The sequence below is a fragment of the Scyliorhinus canicula genome, chromosome 10 (genome assembly GCF_902713615.1).
Source record: "Scyliorhinus canicula chromosome 10, sScyCan1.1, whole genome shotgun sequence".
In the NCBI taxonomy this organism is placed as follows: Eukaryota; Metazoa; Chordata; class Chondrichthyes; order Carcharhiniformes; family Scyliorhinidae; genus Scyliorhinus; species Scyliorhinus canicula.
In genome coordinates this window covers 81,799,628-81,817,126 of record NC_052155.1, presented here as the reverse complement: position 1 = coordinate 81,817,126, position 17,499 = coordinate 81,799,628, and the positions used below count along the sequence as shown (strand labels likewise).

Genomic DNA, 17,499 nt, shown 5'->3' with positions numbered 1-17,499 from the left:
GAAGAACTGAATAGTTACTTTGCATCAGTCTTCACAGTGGAAGACACTGGTGGGATACCAGAACTTCAGGAGAATCAGGGGGCAGAGGTGAGTGTAGTGGCCATAACTAAGGAGAAGGCTCTGAGGAAAGTGAAAGGTCGGAGTCGGATAAATCACCTGGACTGGATGGACTACACCCCAGGCTTCGAAAGGAGATAGCTGAGGAGATAGTGAAGGCATTGGAGGTGATCTTTCAGGAATCCTGTAGGCAGGGAAGGTCCCAGAGGACTGGAAAATGGTTAATGTTAACAGGCAGGAGACAGGAAATTATAGGGTGGTTAGCCTGACTTCGGTCATTGGTACGATTTTAGAGTCCATTATTAACGATGAGATTGCGGAGTACCTGGAAGTGCATGATAAAATAGGACTTGAATCAGCACGGCTTCTTCAAGGGGAGGTCATGTCTGACAAATCTTTTAGAATTCTGAGAGGATCTAACAGCAATGTTAGACAAGGGAGAACCAGTGGGTGTCTGCTTAGATTTCCAGGGACTTCTGGTGGCAGCCATGGAGTGAGCTGCAGCAGGGAAAGCACACAACGTGTGCCGGTGCACCTGCCCATTCGACTTCAGGGACTGTGAAAGTAAAATCGTGGAGAGATTAAAGGGAAGTACGTCAAGATCAGTGGAAGTACTTCCAGGTAGGTTGGACTTGGTCAATAACGGGAGGCTGCAGGCAGAGTCTCAGGGGGTGCAGCTGCGATGTTAAACAGACAAGCGGACATGGAGTACAAGATCAATGTGCATTTACGATTGTTTATTAGATAACTGCAGTTTTGATATGCTTTCTAGTTTTATTTTGCACTTGGGTTTCAATACTTTATGAAAAAAAGTCAAATCAATTCCAACTGACGTGCTTGCTAGGTGAATTGGACATTCTGAACTCAAGTGTACACAAACAGGCGCTGGGGTGTGGCGACTTGGGAATTTTCACAGTAACTTAATTGCAGTGTTAATGCAAGCCTACTTATTAATAATAATCATAATCTTTATTCTTGTCACAAGTAGGCTTACATTAACTGCAATGAAGTTACTGTGAAAATCCCCTAGTCGCCACACACCGGCGCCTGTCCGTGTACAGAGGGAGAATTCAGAGTGTCCAATTCACCTAACAAGCACGTCTTTCGGGACTTGTGGAAGGAAACCGGAGCAGCCAGAGGAAACCAATGCAAACACAGGGAGAACGTGCAGACTCCGCAGACAGTGACCCAAGCAGGATTCGAATCTAGGACCCTGGTGTTGCGAAGCAACAGTGCTAACCACTGTGCTAAAGATTATTGTCTTCCCATTCTCTCACTGAAGGGGGTGATTCTTGCCACGTTTGGCTCCATGGATGCTGGAGTCCAGGATTTGATCCTGTGACCTTCAGATCTGCACTGACATAATAGCACACTGAAGGGTGCCTTCACCCACAGGACTATTTCTATATTTCTAATTTGTTAAAAAAATCTTGCATCTGCGTTCAGATCCTGTCGACTTTTTACATTATAAATTCCTACGGCCACATTTCTTTTGGTACGGGATGTAGAACTTCAGTTGAGTGGAGAGATGAGAAACATTGGGGTTGTTCACCTTAGAGCAGAAAAAGGATAGAATTGATAGAGATGTTCAAAATCATGAAGGGAATTAGGGAAACAGGAGAAACTGTTTTTAGTGGTAAAAGGGTTGGTAACCAGAGACACAGTTTACAGTAATTGGCAAAGGAACCAGAGGATAGCAGATCTGTAGACCTAGCAAAAACTTTATCTACAATACTGCTGGTAGACAAGGGATTGAAATATTGAAGCATAAATATTGCTTTTTGCAGTATGCATGGCTGAAGGTCTCTGTAAGTAATCTCTCTTTAATATTTTGAGATTAGCATCCCAGTGATTAGTTTTCGTATACTTCTGAAAATAGGAGTTGAGAAAATACCTTTTGTTCCAATGCAGCTAATTGGATTTTAGAAGAAAGTGGATAATGAATGCAATAGAAAGTGAAGAGTGTGTGGTTTTAAATTAGGGTTTCCTTGTGAAAATTAAAAACTACAAGTGTGCACGAACACATGGGGAACAGATTACAGATTAACTTCGTATCACACCTTTTTAAACTTGCAGTGAAGCTATTAAATCCCAACACTAGGAATGAGAGGGAGAGTGAGGATACAGATCACTGTACTTCCCACAGGTTGTGATGAGTGTTGGGCAGCACGGTGGCGCAGTGGTTAGCCTTGCTGCCTCACAGCACCAAGGTCTCAGGTTCGATCCTGGCTCTGGGTCATGTCTGTGTCGAGTTTGCACATTCTCCCCGTCTTTGCGTGGGTTTCGCCCCACAACCCAAAAGATGCGCTGGGTAGGTGGATTGATCACGCTAAATTGCCCCTTAACTGGAAAAAATTAATTGGGTACTCTAAATTTAAAATAAAGGTTGTGATGGGTGCTTTTGAGATGCTTTTTGGGCTCTCCACATTTTCTTTACTGTTTTTCACTTGGTGGTTCTTTCGAAAATGAAAAAATGAAAATGTCACAAGTTAGGCTTCAAAAGAAGTTACTGTGACAAGTTCCTGGTTGCCACATTCTGGTGCCTGTTCGGGGAGGCTGGAACGGGAACCGAACCATGCTGCTGGCCTGCCTTGGTCTGCTTTAAAAGCCAGCTCTTTAGCTCTGTGCTAAACCAGCCCCTGACTTCAACACCATATTGTAGATCAGAGCAAGTTATATTTGCAAGACAAAGCAAAATGCTGCAAATCTGAAATAAGAACAGACTGTTGAAGCGCTCAGCGGGTCAGGTAGCATCTGTGGAGTGAAGAAAAATGACACCAGACTTTGATGCCATTGTGAAGAGGGTGACTTACTGTGTTGCTCACTGAGCCAGGAGGTTGTGGGAAAAAAAAGAGGGTACTTTTGATTTGTTATTCCATGCAATGCACCATTTTGATGGGATAATTATAATAAAGGTTTCATGTTTAGGTGTATCAAAATGTATCTATATTATAACTTTTCATTTCCGGAGCGTTAATGACCAACACCTGATACAATTTCCATACCCAGATACGGCCGGCTGGCTAAAACATTTGCCCAGTGCCTGGTTACAGAATGGCCGAGTCTGAGAACAGGTCATTACTTGTCGATTAGTCAAGTTCATATTTACTCTTGCGCAGATCTCCAACAAGTCTCAACAATGCTGCTACTTAGTTTTAAATTTGGGGAGGATGGAGTAGCAAGGGAAAAACTAAAATAAAATCACAACATTAAATATCAGGCTTTTTTAATGAGAGACTTAGATTAGGAAGACATAAGCACCATTAAAATTCAGAAATTAAAATGAAAATGCTGAAAATGGCAAGGGGGATGCAGAGAATTTAGAGTTTCTTAAATGTTTATTTCAACAGATGATAATACCGGAAACAACTTCTGACAATCAAATAGTTTTATGGCAGCGATATTGTTTATTCATGTGCTACAATATTATAGAACATAGAACGATACAGCGCAGTACAGGCCCTTCGGTCCACGATGTTGCACCGACCTGGGAAGTCAAAAACTAAAGGCCATCTAACCTACACTATGCCATTATCATCCATATGCTTATCCAATAAACTTTTAAATGCCCTCAATGTTGGCGAGTTCACTACTGTTGCAGGTAGGGCATTCCACGGCCTCACCACTCTTTGCGTAAAAAACCTACCTCTGTCCTATATCTATTACCCCTCAATTTATGGCTATGTCCCCTCGTGCTAGCCACCTCCATCCACGGGAGAAGGCTCTCACTGTCCACCCTATCTAACCCTCTGATCATTTTGTATGCCTCTATTAAGTCACCTCTTAACCTTCTTCTCTCTAACGAAAACAACCTCAAGTCCATCAGGCTTTCCTCATAAGATTTTCCCTCCATACCAGGCAACATCCAGGTAAATCTCCTCTGCATCCGTTCCAAAGCTTCCACGTCCTTCCTATAATGAGGCGACCAGAACTGTACGCAATACTCCAAATGCGGCCGTACCAGAGTTTTGTACAGCTGCAACATGACCTCATGGCTCCGGAACTCAATCCCTCTACCAATAAAGGCCAACACACCATAGGCCTTCTTCACAACCCTATCAACCTGGGTGGCAACTTTCAGGGATCTATGTACATGGACACTGAGATCCCTCTGCTCATCCACACTGCCAAGAATTTTACCATTAGCCAAATATTCCGCATTCCTGTTATTCTTTCCAAAGTGAATCACCTCACACTTCTCCACATTAAACTCCATTTGCCACCTCTCAGCCCAGCTCTGCAGCTTATCTATGTCCCTCTGTAACCTGCAACATCCTTCCACACTGTCTACAACTCCACCGACTTTAGTGTCGTCTGCAAATTTACTCACCCAACCTTCTGCGCCCTCCTCTAGGTCATTTATAAAAATGACAAAAAGCAACGGCCCCAGAACAGATCCTTGTGGTACGCCACTCGTAACTGAACTCCATTCTGAACATTTGCCATCAACCACCACCCTCTGTCTTCTTTCAACTAGCCAATTTCTGATCCACATCTCTAAATTACCCTCAATCCCCAGCCTCCGTATTTTCTGCAATAGCCGACCGTGGGGAACCTTATCAAACGCTTTACTGAAATCCATATACACCACATCAACTGCTCTACCCTCATCTACCTGTTCAGTCACCTTCTCAAAGAACTCAATAAGGTTTGTGAGGCATGACCTACCCTTCACAAAACCATGCTGACTATCCCTAATCATATTATTCCTATCTAGATGATTATAAATCATATCTCTTATAATCCTCTCCAAGACTTTACCCACAACAGACGTGAGGCTCACCGGCCTATAGTTACCGTAGTTATCTCTACTCTCCTTCTTGAACAAAGGGACCACATTTGCTATCCTCCAGTCCTCTGGCACTATTCCTGTAGCCAATGATGACATAAAAATCAAAGCCAAAGGCTCAGCAATCTCTTCCCTGGCTTCCCAGAGAATCCTAGGATAAGTCCCATCAGGCCCCGGGGACTTATCTATTTTCACCTTGTCCAGAATTGCCAACATTTCTTCCCTACGCACCTCAATGCCATCTATTCTAATAGCCTGGGTCTCAGCATTCTCCTCCACAACATTATCTTTTTCCTGAGTGAATACTGACGAAAAGTATTCATTTAATATCTCGCTTATCTCCTCAGCCTCCACACACAACTTCCCACCACTGTCCTTGACTGGCCCTACTCTTACCCTAGTCATTCTTTTATTCCTAACATACCTATAGAAAGCTTTTGGGTTTTCCTTGATCCTACCTGCCAAAGGCTTCTCATGTCCCCTCCTTGCTCGTCTTAGCTCTCTCTTTAGATCCTTCCTCGCTTCCTTGTAACTATCAAGCGCCCCAACTGAAACTTCACGCCTCATCTTCACATAGGCCTCCTTCTTCCTCTTAACTAGAGATTCCACTTCTTTGGTAAACCATGGTTCCCTTGCTCTACCCCTTCCTCCCTGCCTGACTGGTACGTACTTATCAAGAACACGCAATAGCTGTTCCTTGAACAAGCTCCACATATCCAGTGTGCCCAACCCTTGCAGCCTACTTCTCCAACCTACACATCCTAAGTCATGTCTAATGGCATCATAATTGCCCTTCCCCCAGCTATAACTCTTGCCCTGCGGGGTATACTTAGCCCTTTCCATCACTAACGTAAAGGTCACCGAATTGTGGTCACTGTTTCCAAAGTGCTCACCTACCTCCAGATCTAACACCTGGCCTGGTTCATTACCCAAAACCAAATCCAATGTGGCCTCGCCTCTTGTTGGCCTGTCAACATATTGTGTCAGGAAACCCTCCTGCACACATTGTACAAAGAACGACCCATCTAATGTACTCGAACTATATCTTTTTCAGTCAATATTTGGAAAGTTAAAGTCTCCCATAACAACTACCCTGTTACTTTCGCTCTTTTCCAGAATCATCTTTGCCATCCTTTCCTCTACATCCCTAGAACTATTAGGTGGCCTATAGAAAACTCCCAACAGGGTGACCGATCCTTTCTTGTTTCTAACCTCAGCCCATACTACCTCGGAAGAAGAGTCCCCATCTAGCATCCTTTCCGCCACCGTAATACTGTCCTTGACTAGCAGCGCCACACCTCCCCCTCTTTTGCCCCCTTCTCTGAGCTTACTAAAACACCTAAACCCCGGAACCTGCAACAACCATTCCTGTCCCTGCTCTATCCATGTCTCTGAAATGGCCACAACATCGAAGTCCCAGGTACCAACCCATGCTGCCAGTTCCCCTACCTTATTTCGTATACTCCTGGCATTGAAGGAGACACACTTCAAACCACCTACCTGAACACTGGTACCCTCCTGCGAAGTCAAATCTGTGCTCCTGACCTCTATACTCTCAATCTCCCGTACCCCAAAACTACAATCCAGGTTCCCATGCCCCTGCTGAATTAGTTTAAACCCCCTCAAAGAGCACTAACAAATCTCCCCCCCAGGATATTGGTGCCCCTCAGGTTCAGATGTAGACCATCCTGTCTATAGAGGTCCCACCTTCCCCAGAAAGAGCCCCAGTTATCCAGAAATCTGAATCCCTCCCGCCTGCACCATCCCTGTAGCCACGTGTTTAATTGCTCTCTCTCCCTATTCCTCGTCTCACTATCACATGGTACGGGCAACAACCCAGAGATAACAACTCTGTTTGTTCTCGCTCTGAGCTTCCATCCTAGCTCCCTAAAGGCCTGCCTGACATCCTTGTCCCCTTTCCTACCTATGTCGTTAGTGCCAATGTGGACTACGACTTGGGGCTGCTCCCCCTCCCCCTTAAGGACCTGGAAAACATGATCCGAGACATCACGTACCCTTGCACCTGGGTGGCAACATACCAAACACGAGTCTCTCTCGCTCCCACAAAATCTCCTATCTGTGCCCCTGACTATTGAGTCCCCAATTACTAATGTTCTACTCCTTTCCCCCCTCCCTTCTGAGCAACAGGGACAGACTCCGTGCCAGAGGCCCGTACCCCATGGCTTACCCCTGGTAAGTCGTCCCCCCACAAGTATCCAAAACGGTATACTTGTTACTCAGGGGAACGACCGCAGGGGGTCCCTGCACTGATGGCTTCTTCCCAGTCCCTCTTACAGTTACCCATCTATCTCCAGTCTTTGGTGTAACTACTTCCCTGAAGCTCCTATCTATGACCCCCTCTGCCCCCCGAATGATCCGAAGTTCATCCAGCTCAAGCTCCAGGTCCCTAACACGGTTTTTGAGGAGCTGGAGTTGGGTGCACTTCCCACAGATGAAATCAGCAGGGACACTGACGGCGTCCCTCACCTCAAACATTCTGCAGTAGGAGCATTGTACTGCCTTCCCTGACATCACCTCTAGATTTAAAAAAAACAAGAAAAATAAAAGAAAAAGAAAGGAAGAGTTTACCTGATATTCCCTCAAACCCTGCTCCCGCTGAAAGGTTAGCAAATTTAAAGGCACTCACTCACCTTCACGACAAGCCCTTGCTCCCGCTTCCCAACAACCGTGGTTTTTTTTGGTTAGAGGAGGAGGTAGGGTGGGAAACACTGACAAAGTGTTTTGGGTTTAACTGTCACTTGACAACAACCCATCCACAAACCACCTTCAAATTAGGCTGACCGCACTGCACGTATGCAAATTTCCCCAGAACAGCTGATCAGTAGCTCTGCTCTGCTGCCCTCTGCTGGATGCTTGCCTTCACTCAAACTCCTCAGGTCTTCTTCGCAGGTACACCTTCAAATTAGGCTGACCGCCAATATAGCTAAAAACTTTCAATCATGTGGGCCCATGGAGGCTCACAGTGCCTGCCTACAGCATAAATCCTCAATTATTTTACCAATTTCTCCTCATCACCTTCTGCAAGATTGCAGCCACACACTCTGCTTTTTATTGGGGTGGAGGGTAGAGGATGAGGCAAAACAAATAAAGGAAGGACAAACAGAGAGAAGCACAGTTTTGAAATCACCCTATCTTTTCAAAATTATTTACGATGCAAATGTTTTGACCCTAAATTCTTATGAAAAACACAACATCTGTAAACATTATTTTGACTTACACTAGTACAGGTCTGATGGCATTGTTCATGTTACCATAGGCTGCACGCCCCAGCAGTTCTCGAAAACAACTCTCCGCTAGAGCAGCAGGGTCTTCATCTTTATCTGCACTTCTTGATACAGAGTGAGGGTTGTTCTCACTGAAAACAAAGACAAACAGCACATCAAAAACATTCCTTAACAAACTAATTGTGTATTGTAGGATAGAGGATATGACAGCTACAGCCATCACACGGTTCTGGTTGATCAGGAAACTCATTTTTAGCACCTACCACAGGGCGTCTTGAAAGGATTTGGTCACATTAAGAATGCAACTTCTATGACTACCAAATCCTGGAATAGGACTCAAACACAAAGCTTCTGGTTCAGAGGTAGGATGCTACCCATTGCACCACAAGACCTCATATGCCTCTATCTACAAAACCTAGGATCCTATATGCCTGTTCTTCTGCTTTCTCAACCTCTCTTGCAATCTTCAACAACTTGTGCACATATAACCCCAGAACACAGATCCCTTGGCTCCTGCACTCCCTTTAGAATTGTACCCTTTCTGTTATTTTGCCTCCCTTCATTCTTCCTACCAAAAATATATCATTTCATCTGCCAAATGTCTGTCCATTCCACAATGTCCTCTTGAAGTCTATCACTATCCTCTGCACAGTTCACATACTTCCAACTTTTCTCTCACCCCAAAACTTTAAAATTGCACCATGCATATCCAAGTCTAGTGGCGGGATTCTCCGAGCCCCTGCCGGGTCAGAGAATCGCCCAGGGCAGGCGTCAAACCCGTCCCCGCCATGTCCCGAATTCTCCGCCCCTGTGATTTGGCGGGGGCGGGAATCGGGCCGCGCCAGTCGGCGTGCCCCCGGGGCAATTCTTCGGCCCGCGATGGGCCGAAGTCCCGCCGCTGACAGGCCTCTCCCGCCGGCGTGGATTAAACCACCTATCTGACCGGCGGGATTGGCGGCGCGATCTGACCCTGGGGGGTGCCCCCTCGGTGGCCTGGCCCGCGATCGGGCCCACCGATCGGCGGGCGGGCCTGTGCCGTGAGGGCACTCTTTTTCTTCCGCCTTCGCCATGGTCTTCACCATGGCGGAGGCGGAAGAGACCCCCCTCCCCTACGCATGCGCCGCTATGACATCAGCAGCCGCTGACGCTCCTGCACATGCGCGGACTTACGCCAGCCGGCGAAGTCCTTTCGGCCCCGGCTGGCGTGGTGCCAAAGGCCTTTCACGCCAGCTGGCGGAGTGGAAACCACTCCGGCGCGGGCCTAGCCCCTCAATGTGAGACTTCCGCACCTTTGGGGCGGCCCGACGCCGGAGTGGTTCACGCCACTCCAACAGGCCTGGACCCCCACCCCGCCGGGTAGGGGAGAATCCCGGCCATGGTCATTGATATAGATCAAGAAAAACAGTAATCCCGATAGCAACCTCTGGGAAATCCCACTACATACCTTCCACCTGTCTGAAAACAACTCTTTCACTACTGCTGGGTTTTTTCACACCCCCTTGCTTCTTATTCATGCTGCAACTGTTCTCTGGGCTTCAGCTTTGCTATCAAGCCAGTTACGTAACATCTTATTCAACACCTCTCAGATGTCTTCCATCAACCCTCCCAAGTTATCACATCAAAAATTCAATTATGATACTTAAATACAAGTTTTCCTTATCAAATCTTTGCCGTTTTTCCTTGCATAATCTACATTTGTCCTGGATTATAGTTTCTAAAAGCTTTGCAGCACCAGAGGTTCAACTGACTGGCTTGTAGCTGCTGGAGAAGTCAAACATCTCTGCTAACCCATGGGGACCCTGGCTTGTGACTGATCAAAATGGAGATTTCAAATTACCTGGGTCAGATTCGTTCTTATCACACTGAAATCAGCTCGCCAGAGAAGGCAGAAAACACATCGAAAGACTTCGGGAACAAGCAGAAGCGAAGTAGAGGTCTTGGAGAGAGCGTGCAAAAACCTCCGAATAACCCACCTACCCAACCTTTCAAGCAGCACGGACCCTCATGTGGAGGTTTCAGATTATGCATTGGATTTATCAGCCATCTCAGAACTCATCAAGTCGAAGTGGATGCAAGTTTGCCTCGATCCAGAGGGACTGCCCAAGAGAGAAGAGAGTTGCTGGGCTTATACCTGCCTCCTTATTTGAATAAGGATGCAACATTTGCAATTTTGTAGTTCTCTGGCACCACCTATGGCCAATGTCTCTATAATTTCCAATTTTACTTCCCTTGGTATCCACCAATGCCGCTGATCCGATCCTGGTAACTTACCAATTTTAAGTAAAGCCAGTTTATTCAATACCTCTTTCCTGATCAATTTTTAGCCATCCAATGTCTCAACTAGCTCATCTTTCACTACAATTTTGCAGGCACCATCTTTTTTTTTTTAAAAGGCTGATACAAGTACTCACTTAGTATCTAGCCATGTAATTTGTTTTGATGTGTAAATCCCCTTTATCACGAATCAGCTACTCGTCCTTTCCCTATTTATAGAAGATGGGGTTCCCCTATGTTGGATGACAGTCTTTTCTATATTTGCTGCTCTTCCTTTTTATTTTCCATCTGAACTTTCAACTGTATTATTGACCTGTCATATGCACTCTTTTTCCACTTCAGCTATTCCCTCTCTTTCACCATCAAGGGAGCTCCAGCTTAGTTTGTCCTACCTTTCCCCCTTGTGGGAATGTACTTTGAATGTATTCTACATCTGCTTTTTGCAACGGATTTTCAATTCATAACGGTATTTCAAAAAATTGAAAGGGTATAAAAATATGTAAAATTGATTGTGCCTTCGCATCAGGAAAGTTATTTTTGAATTTACATGAAATAATGCCGCAATCTTTGTCTGATGATACCTTGCTCAGTCTTATATACATATAAACAAGTCAACCATTAGGACGGCACAGTGGCTAGCATTGCTGTCTCTGAGCTCTAGGGACCCAGATTCAATTCTGGACTTGGGTGACTGCCTGTATTAGAGTTTTCCCTTTCTCCCCCGTCTGTGTGGCTTTCGTCCAGGTGTTCCGGTTTCCTCCAACAGTCCGAAGATGTGCAGGTTGGGTGGATTGGCCATGATAAAATTGTCCCTGCGTCCAGAGGTGCGCAGATTAGGTGGGGTTATAGGGATAGGGTTCTTAAGCAGAACCACCATTGATGCTGGAGACCACCATTGAAAATAGGAGACCATGGTTTTCACTGATGGCAGAGCATGAGATCCAGCAGTTTTACAAATTTAAAGATCCTGTCTGTAAGCAAACATAATCCATTTTGTTGGTTTTCAAAACTGGGACTACAGTTATGAGGGGATGTCAGAAACAGATTCATATTCATAGACGTTTACAGGACAGAAGGCGGCCATTCGACCTATGGTGTCTACACTCGTCAACAAAGATCTGACTGCACGAATCACATTTTCACAGCGCTTGGCCCATAACCCTGGAGGTTTCGGCAGTGCAAGCGAATATCTAAAAACATAAATGTTACGTGTTCTGACTCAACCACCCTTTCATTCAACCCTCTGGGTGAAAATGTTCCTCCGCAACTCCCTTCTTAGCCTTCTACCTTTTACCTTAAATTTATGCCCCTAGTTATTGACCCCTCTACTGATGGAAAAAGTGCATTACTATCCATCCTATCTATGCCCCAAATAATCTAATGCCACTCATCAGGTCCCCTTTCAACCTTGTTGTTCCAAGGAAAACAGCCTCAGCCTGTTTAATGGTTCCTCATATCCCAGACTCTCCAGCGAGAAAGCATCCTGGTAAATCTCCTCTGCACCCTCTCCAGTGTAATCACATCCTTCCTATAATGTGGTGACTAGAGCTGCATGCAGTACTCCAGATAAGATTTACCAGTATTTTATACAGTTCCAGCATGATCTCCCTTGCTCTTGTATTCTATGCCTTCTTAACCATTTGCCCTGCCACCTTCAGGCATCTGTGACATGCAACCAAAGTACTTTCCAGGGTCCACCATTCATAGTGTAATCCTTGTTATCTCTCTCTCTCTCTCTCTTTCCCCCCCCCCCCCCCCCCCCAAAAGTGCAACACACTTTTCCAGGTTGAATTTTATTTGCCACTGCTCTGCCCACTCTATTATTATCCTCCTGTAATCTATGGCTATCCTCTTCACTACTTACTTCCCCTGATCAATTTTTGTGACAACTGTGAATTTCTTTGGTCATATCCCCTATATTTAAGTACAAATCATTAATGTACACCGCAAACAGCAAAGACCACAGCACAGAGCCTTGTGGAACCCTACCAGAAACAGACAGCAATGCCCTTCTGCCATCAGCCTCTGCGTCCTGCCTCTCAGCCAATTTTGGATTCAATGTGTCACTTTGCCTTGGAATCCATGGATACTTACTTTCTTGGCTAGTCTGCTAAAGTCCATATAAAACATAACAAATGCATCCTTCCCCATGTGGGGATTCTATGTGATGTGACCACATCAAATGATCCTCATCAACACTCCTGGCTACCTCATCAAAACATGTGATTAAATTTGTCAAACACAACCTTCCCTCAACAACTCCATGCCGATCATCCCCGATTAATCCATGCCTATCCAAATGCAGGTGTTGTCTGTCAGCCAGAGGCCTTTGTAGTAACGTCCCCGCCAGAGAGGTTAGACCAACTGGTCTATAATTTTCTGGTCTATCCTTACCTCCCTTTTTTAATAATGGGTCAACCTTAGCAGCCCTCCAGCTGGTTCGTGATGCAGAGCGACACCAACAGCATGTGTTCAATTCATGTTCTGGCTCTTAGTCATGAAGGTACTGCCTTCTCAACTATTCCCCTTGCTTGAGGTGTGGTGATCCTCAGGTTAAATCACCACCAGTCAGCTCCCTCTCAAAGGGGAGAGCAGCCTATGATCCTCTGGGACAGTGGCAACATTTACATTTAAGTATTTTTAAAAATCCACTTTGGCTTTCCTTAATTCTACCTTCCAAAGTTTTTTCATGCACTCTCTTCACTTTCCAAAATGTCTTTTAAGATCACCCTGCACTTTTTATACACCTCAAGGGACTCTGCCGTAATGAGACCTAATAACAATAATAATCTTTATTAGTGTCACAAGTCGGCTTACATTAACACGCAATGAAGTTACTGTGAAAAGCCCCTAGTTGCCACTGTTCAGACACTGAGGGAGAATTCAGAATATCCGAATTACCTAACAACACTTTTTCAGGAGTTGTGGGAGGAAACCCACACACACATGGGGAGAACGTGCAGACTCCACACAGACGTTGACCCAAGCCGGGAATCGAACCTGGGATCCTGGAGCTGTGAAGCAGTTGTGCTAACCACTGTGCTATCGTGCTGCCCAAGATTGCTTTTCTAACCTACGTTTCCTCTGCCTTTCAGACTCATTTACCGGCACTTTAACTTCTAATTCCACCTCAGCTTCTCTCCACTCTGAACTACTCCCATCCCCCGTCTATTTAGTTTCAATCCACCCTAACAGCACTAACAAACCTCCCTGTGAGAATGTTGGTCCCATTACTGTTCAGATGTAGCCCATCCAACTTGTGCAGGTCCCACATCTCCCAGAAACGGTCCTAATGCCCCAGGAATCAAAAGCCCTCCCTCCTGCACCATCTCTGCAGTCACACACTCATCTGCTCTATTCTCTGTTCCTATACCCACTATTGCATGGCACTGGTATCCTGCTTTTCAATTTCCTACCTAATGTCTGTTTACAGGACCTAATTCATCTTTCTCAGGTCATTGGTCCCAACATGGACCACTACCTCTGGCTGCCCTGCAGCAGTTCTGTGACACCATTGACCCTGGCACCTGGGAGGCAACACATTATCCTGGAGCCACATCCACGGCTACAAAGTGACTGCCTACTCCCCTCACTAATGAATTCCCAACGATTATTGCCCTTCCACACATCCTCCCCCCACTCCCCAACAGCTGGACAACCCACAGTTCCATAGCCTTGGCTCTGGTTGGCCTCCACAGAGTAACCATCACTCTCACCATTTTTCAGCTGAAAAACAGTTTGCGAGCAGGATGCACCTGGGCGATTCCCTGCCCGGTCCCCTTCTGGGGGTCACCCATTCCTTCTCTGCCTGAACTTCCTTAAGGTACAGGATGACCACATCCTGAAACGTGCTTTCTATGAACCCCTCAGCCTCATAAATGCACAATAGTGCCCCACCTGAATTAATTCTACAACTTTTGTACTCCACTGGCCAGCCAACACCTTCCTTTTTTTTTTAGCTACATGAGAGAATGTGTACGAAGAAAAGGCAACCAATCCCCAGCAGTTTGCTTTGTTGCTGATCCCCCAGGCCAAAAAAGATTTTCATCTATTCAGCACTCAGGCCTTCCAAATGTCCCAGAGAACCGTGCACAGATTTAATTATCCAAAGCAGTTTGGAGATAAAGTGGTAACTGTTTTATGCACAGCAAGGTTCCATAAACTACAGCAAGGACTTCTTAAAAACTGCAGTTAGCAGCCACTCTCCTGAAAGAACACTTGACAAATTTGGATTTCATTTCCATTATTGACCTCCATCCTCATTGAAAATAGCACCAAAAGCTCAACTTTGCAAGTGAGTCTGTGCTTAAGGTCCCACCAGCTGTAAAGTATGGCTCGGATCTTCAAGCTATCCAGTGACAACACTTATTCAGTTACTTGTCACCACTCCCCCATCCAGCATCTAAGTGGACTAACATATCTTCCTGGAGTACAGTCCAAACAGAGCAACACAGTCTGCAACTTGAAACATTTAAAAAGGCCTGAATACTACATACAGTGTGTTTAAACTGAACCCTGCATCACAGCAAACACTTCAACATGTAATTAATAGAAAGCTTAAAAAGCAACCTACAATCAAATCTTTCCTCTCTGGCAGTCTTTAAAGCCGGACAACAACAAGATCCTACTGAGCAACTATTCAATTATGAATTCAGCCAGGCTATGCCAGCTATGAGCAGGAAAATCACAAATGCACAAAATTACCAATCAAAAGCAGTGGGCATTATAAATTAACTTTAAAGTTTTTGAACCATTACTGGTCTCCATTCACCTCATTCCTATCTTTTGCCTCCATTTCTCATCAGATAGTCTAACCTGTCAGGGTCCTCGGTCTTTTGCATGTTGAAGAGAAGCGAAGGAACAATCTTATCCATATGCTGAGGTTCCCATATTATCGTCTGCAGCTCATCGTTGACCGTTTTCCGTACAACTCCTTGAATACCCTTGATGCCTGCAATCCTGATCCTGCCAAGAACAAACGTTACGCCTGTTAGCAGTGACCATCCACTTCCAATTTCAGAATACAGATTATATTTAATCAAAATATTCTTTGGAATTTATACATTTAGAATGTCAATTGGAAGTAGAAACAACAAACTGTTGCAATTACACAGATATTAGATTATTATAGGCCATTTTATACAAGGTTTTGTATAACTGTTTCGAACAGCTTGAAGACCACAATCAGATTACCAGGCTGCCAGACTTTAAAATTTGCATGTGAATTACCAAATCATTCTCATTATTCTCTTCATGCAATCTACCCCAAACTTACTCAGTAATAAATGAAAATTGATTTCATAACATTTTGATTTCTGAAATAATGGGTTACAGTAATTACAGAATAAAAAAAAGATCACGTCTGTGCTTTTCTCAAAAACAATCCAGGTCTCATTTAACTGTACATTCCCCACATCCTATTAAACTTTTTCTAAGATATCCATGCATTTCATTTTCAAATGTATTCTGGAATTTGTTTCCACCACTGATTCTGGTCGGGAATTTCATGTCACAAGAGCCATCTGCACAAAATAAGTTTTTCCCAAACTTCTCCCTCAGTGATGAACTTTCTGCCTTCTAGATATTGACTTGTCAAAACATTTATTTCCCTAGTTACCTCTTCAAAACCCTTTATAATATTAATCAATTGATGAGGCCTTGACGCCCATTTGTGTAGTTCAGGAAAAAGCTAGTAGAACTTCCAAAGTCCATGGAATCATGATTAAGAGCATAGAGGCGGCTTTATTGGACCACAGTGATCAGATTGTCGTGCTGGAGTCCAATCTGACTTTGGTAGTTGAAACCAATAAGTTGTTAAGAACCAAGCTGAACGGCTTGGACAACAGGTCTAGGAGGCAGAACATTTGGATTCTGGGATTGGCGAAGGATTTCAAGAGCCATACTCTCATAGAATATTTCTCGAACATGTTCTTCAAGTTGGTGGGCGAGGGTAGATTCGCAAACCTGCCTGAATTAGACCGGGCCCATCACTCATTTCGCCCAAAGCGTCGTTGCAGAGGTCCACTGCATGTGGTGGGTTCTGCAGTGGGCAAGGGAGCACTGAAATTTCAAGTGGGAACAGCACTCCATTAGGCTGTATCAAGAGGAGCGTGGAGTTAGTGAAAATGGAGTGAAGGCCAGGCTGTACAAGAGTGGAGTCTAGTTTGGGATCGTCTATCCAGCTCGCCGTAGTCATATTTGAGGAAAATTACTTTTTTTTGACATACCGGGAGATGCAAACTCTTTTATTAAAAGGCACCAGTTGTACGCTATGTAATCTGGTTTATGGCTCTGTCAACTGTGCATGTTGTTTTGTTTGTACTTGCTGTTTCTTCGTGTTCTTGTTGGGATTATCTTTCATTAGACTGGAGGTTCTTTACTATGTGGGGTTTGGTTCTTTACATTAATATAAGGTTTCCTTTTGTTTTTTCAACTTCGGCGGCACATTTATTCGCTGGTGAAGCATGCAAGTTAAATGGGATTTTGTTATTTTATTTATTTATTTTTCTCCAGTTGGGAGTCTTCCTGCTACCTAGAGAGTTAGTTAAAGGGAGTAATTTGGGAGGGTTCGCTGCAGCTCTTTTAATAGTTTTAAAGAAAATGAGCTTAGAGCTTTTGTTTTGTTTTGTTAAATTTAAGCTTTAGTTTCAGGACAAGTCTTTGTTTTCCTCGCTTTTATTTGCTTTTGGGTGTGGTTACATTCAATAGTACTGACATTTTTGGGATGGGGAGGGGAGGGGGTAGTCTTCTGACTGTGTCTGTTGGTTTCCCTCTGTCCAGTCTTCTGACTTGGTTTGGTTGGCATCTTGATGGATCTTTTTGCTTTTTTTTCCCATTGTCCCTTGGTTGATCTCTTCTAATGGAAATAGCTGATTAAGGGGTGGTGGGAGACCACCAATCCATTTGGACACCTGGAATGTTAGAAGTTTGAATGGTCCAGTAAAAAGGTTGAGGGTATACTGCCATCCGAAGAGATTGAACTCTGATGTTTTTTTGTAGGAGATCCACTTGTATATCAGGGAGCAGGTCAGGCTGCACAAGTTTTTCATTCTGGTTTCAATGGCAGGGCTGGGGTATGGCAATTTTAATAAATAAAAGAGTTCAGTTTTCCTCCTCTCAGATTATAGTCGACCC

General features: G+C 44.7%; 1 protein-coding gene across 8 annotated transcripts in view; it reads right to left on the bottom strand.

Annotated features, from left to right (window-relative positions):
• Positions 1-17,499, bottom strand: part of LOC119972479 (protein EFR3 homolog A-like) — a 209,342-nt gene that overhangs the window by 101,309 nt on the left and 90,534 nt on the right. For all 8 annotated transcript variants that reach the window (XM_038809233.1, XM_038809236.1, XM_038809237.1 and 5 more), the window contains 2 exons: positions 15,181-15,330; positions 8,085-8,222 (listed from right to left, as the gene is read on the bottom strand). In XM_038809233.1, coding sequence (XP_038665161.1) covers positions 8,085-8,222; positions 15,181-15,330 — 288 coding nt within the window. The remainder of the gene's footprint in view (positions 1-8,084; positions 8,223-15,180; positions 15,331-17,499) is intronic.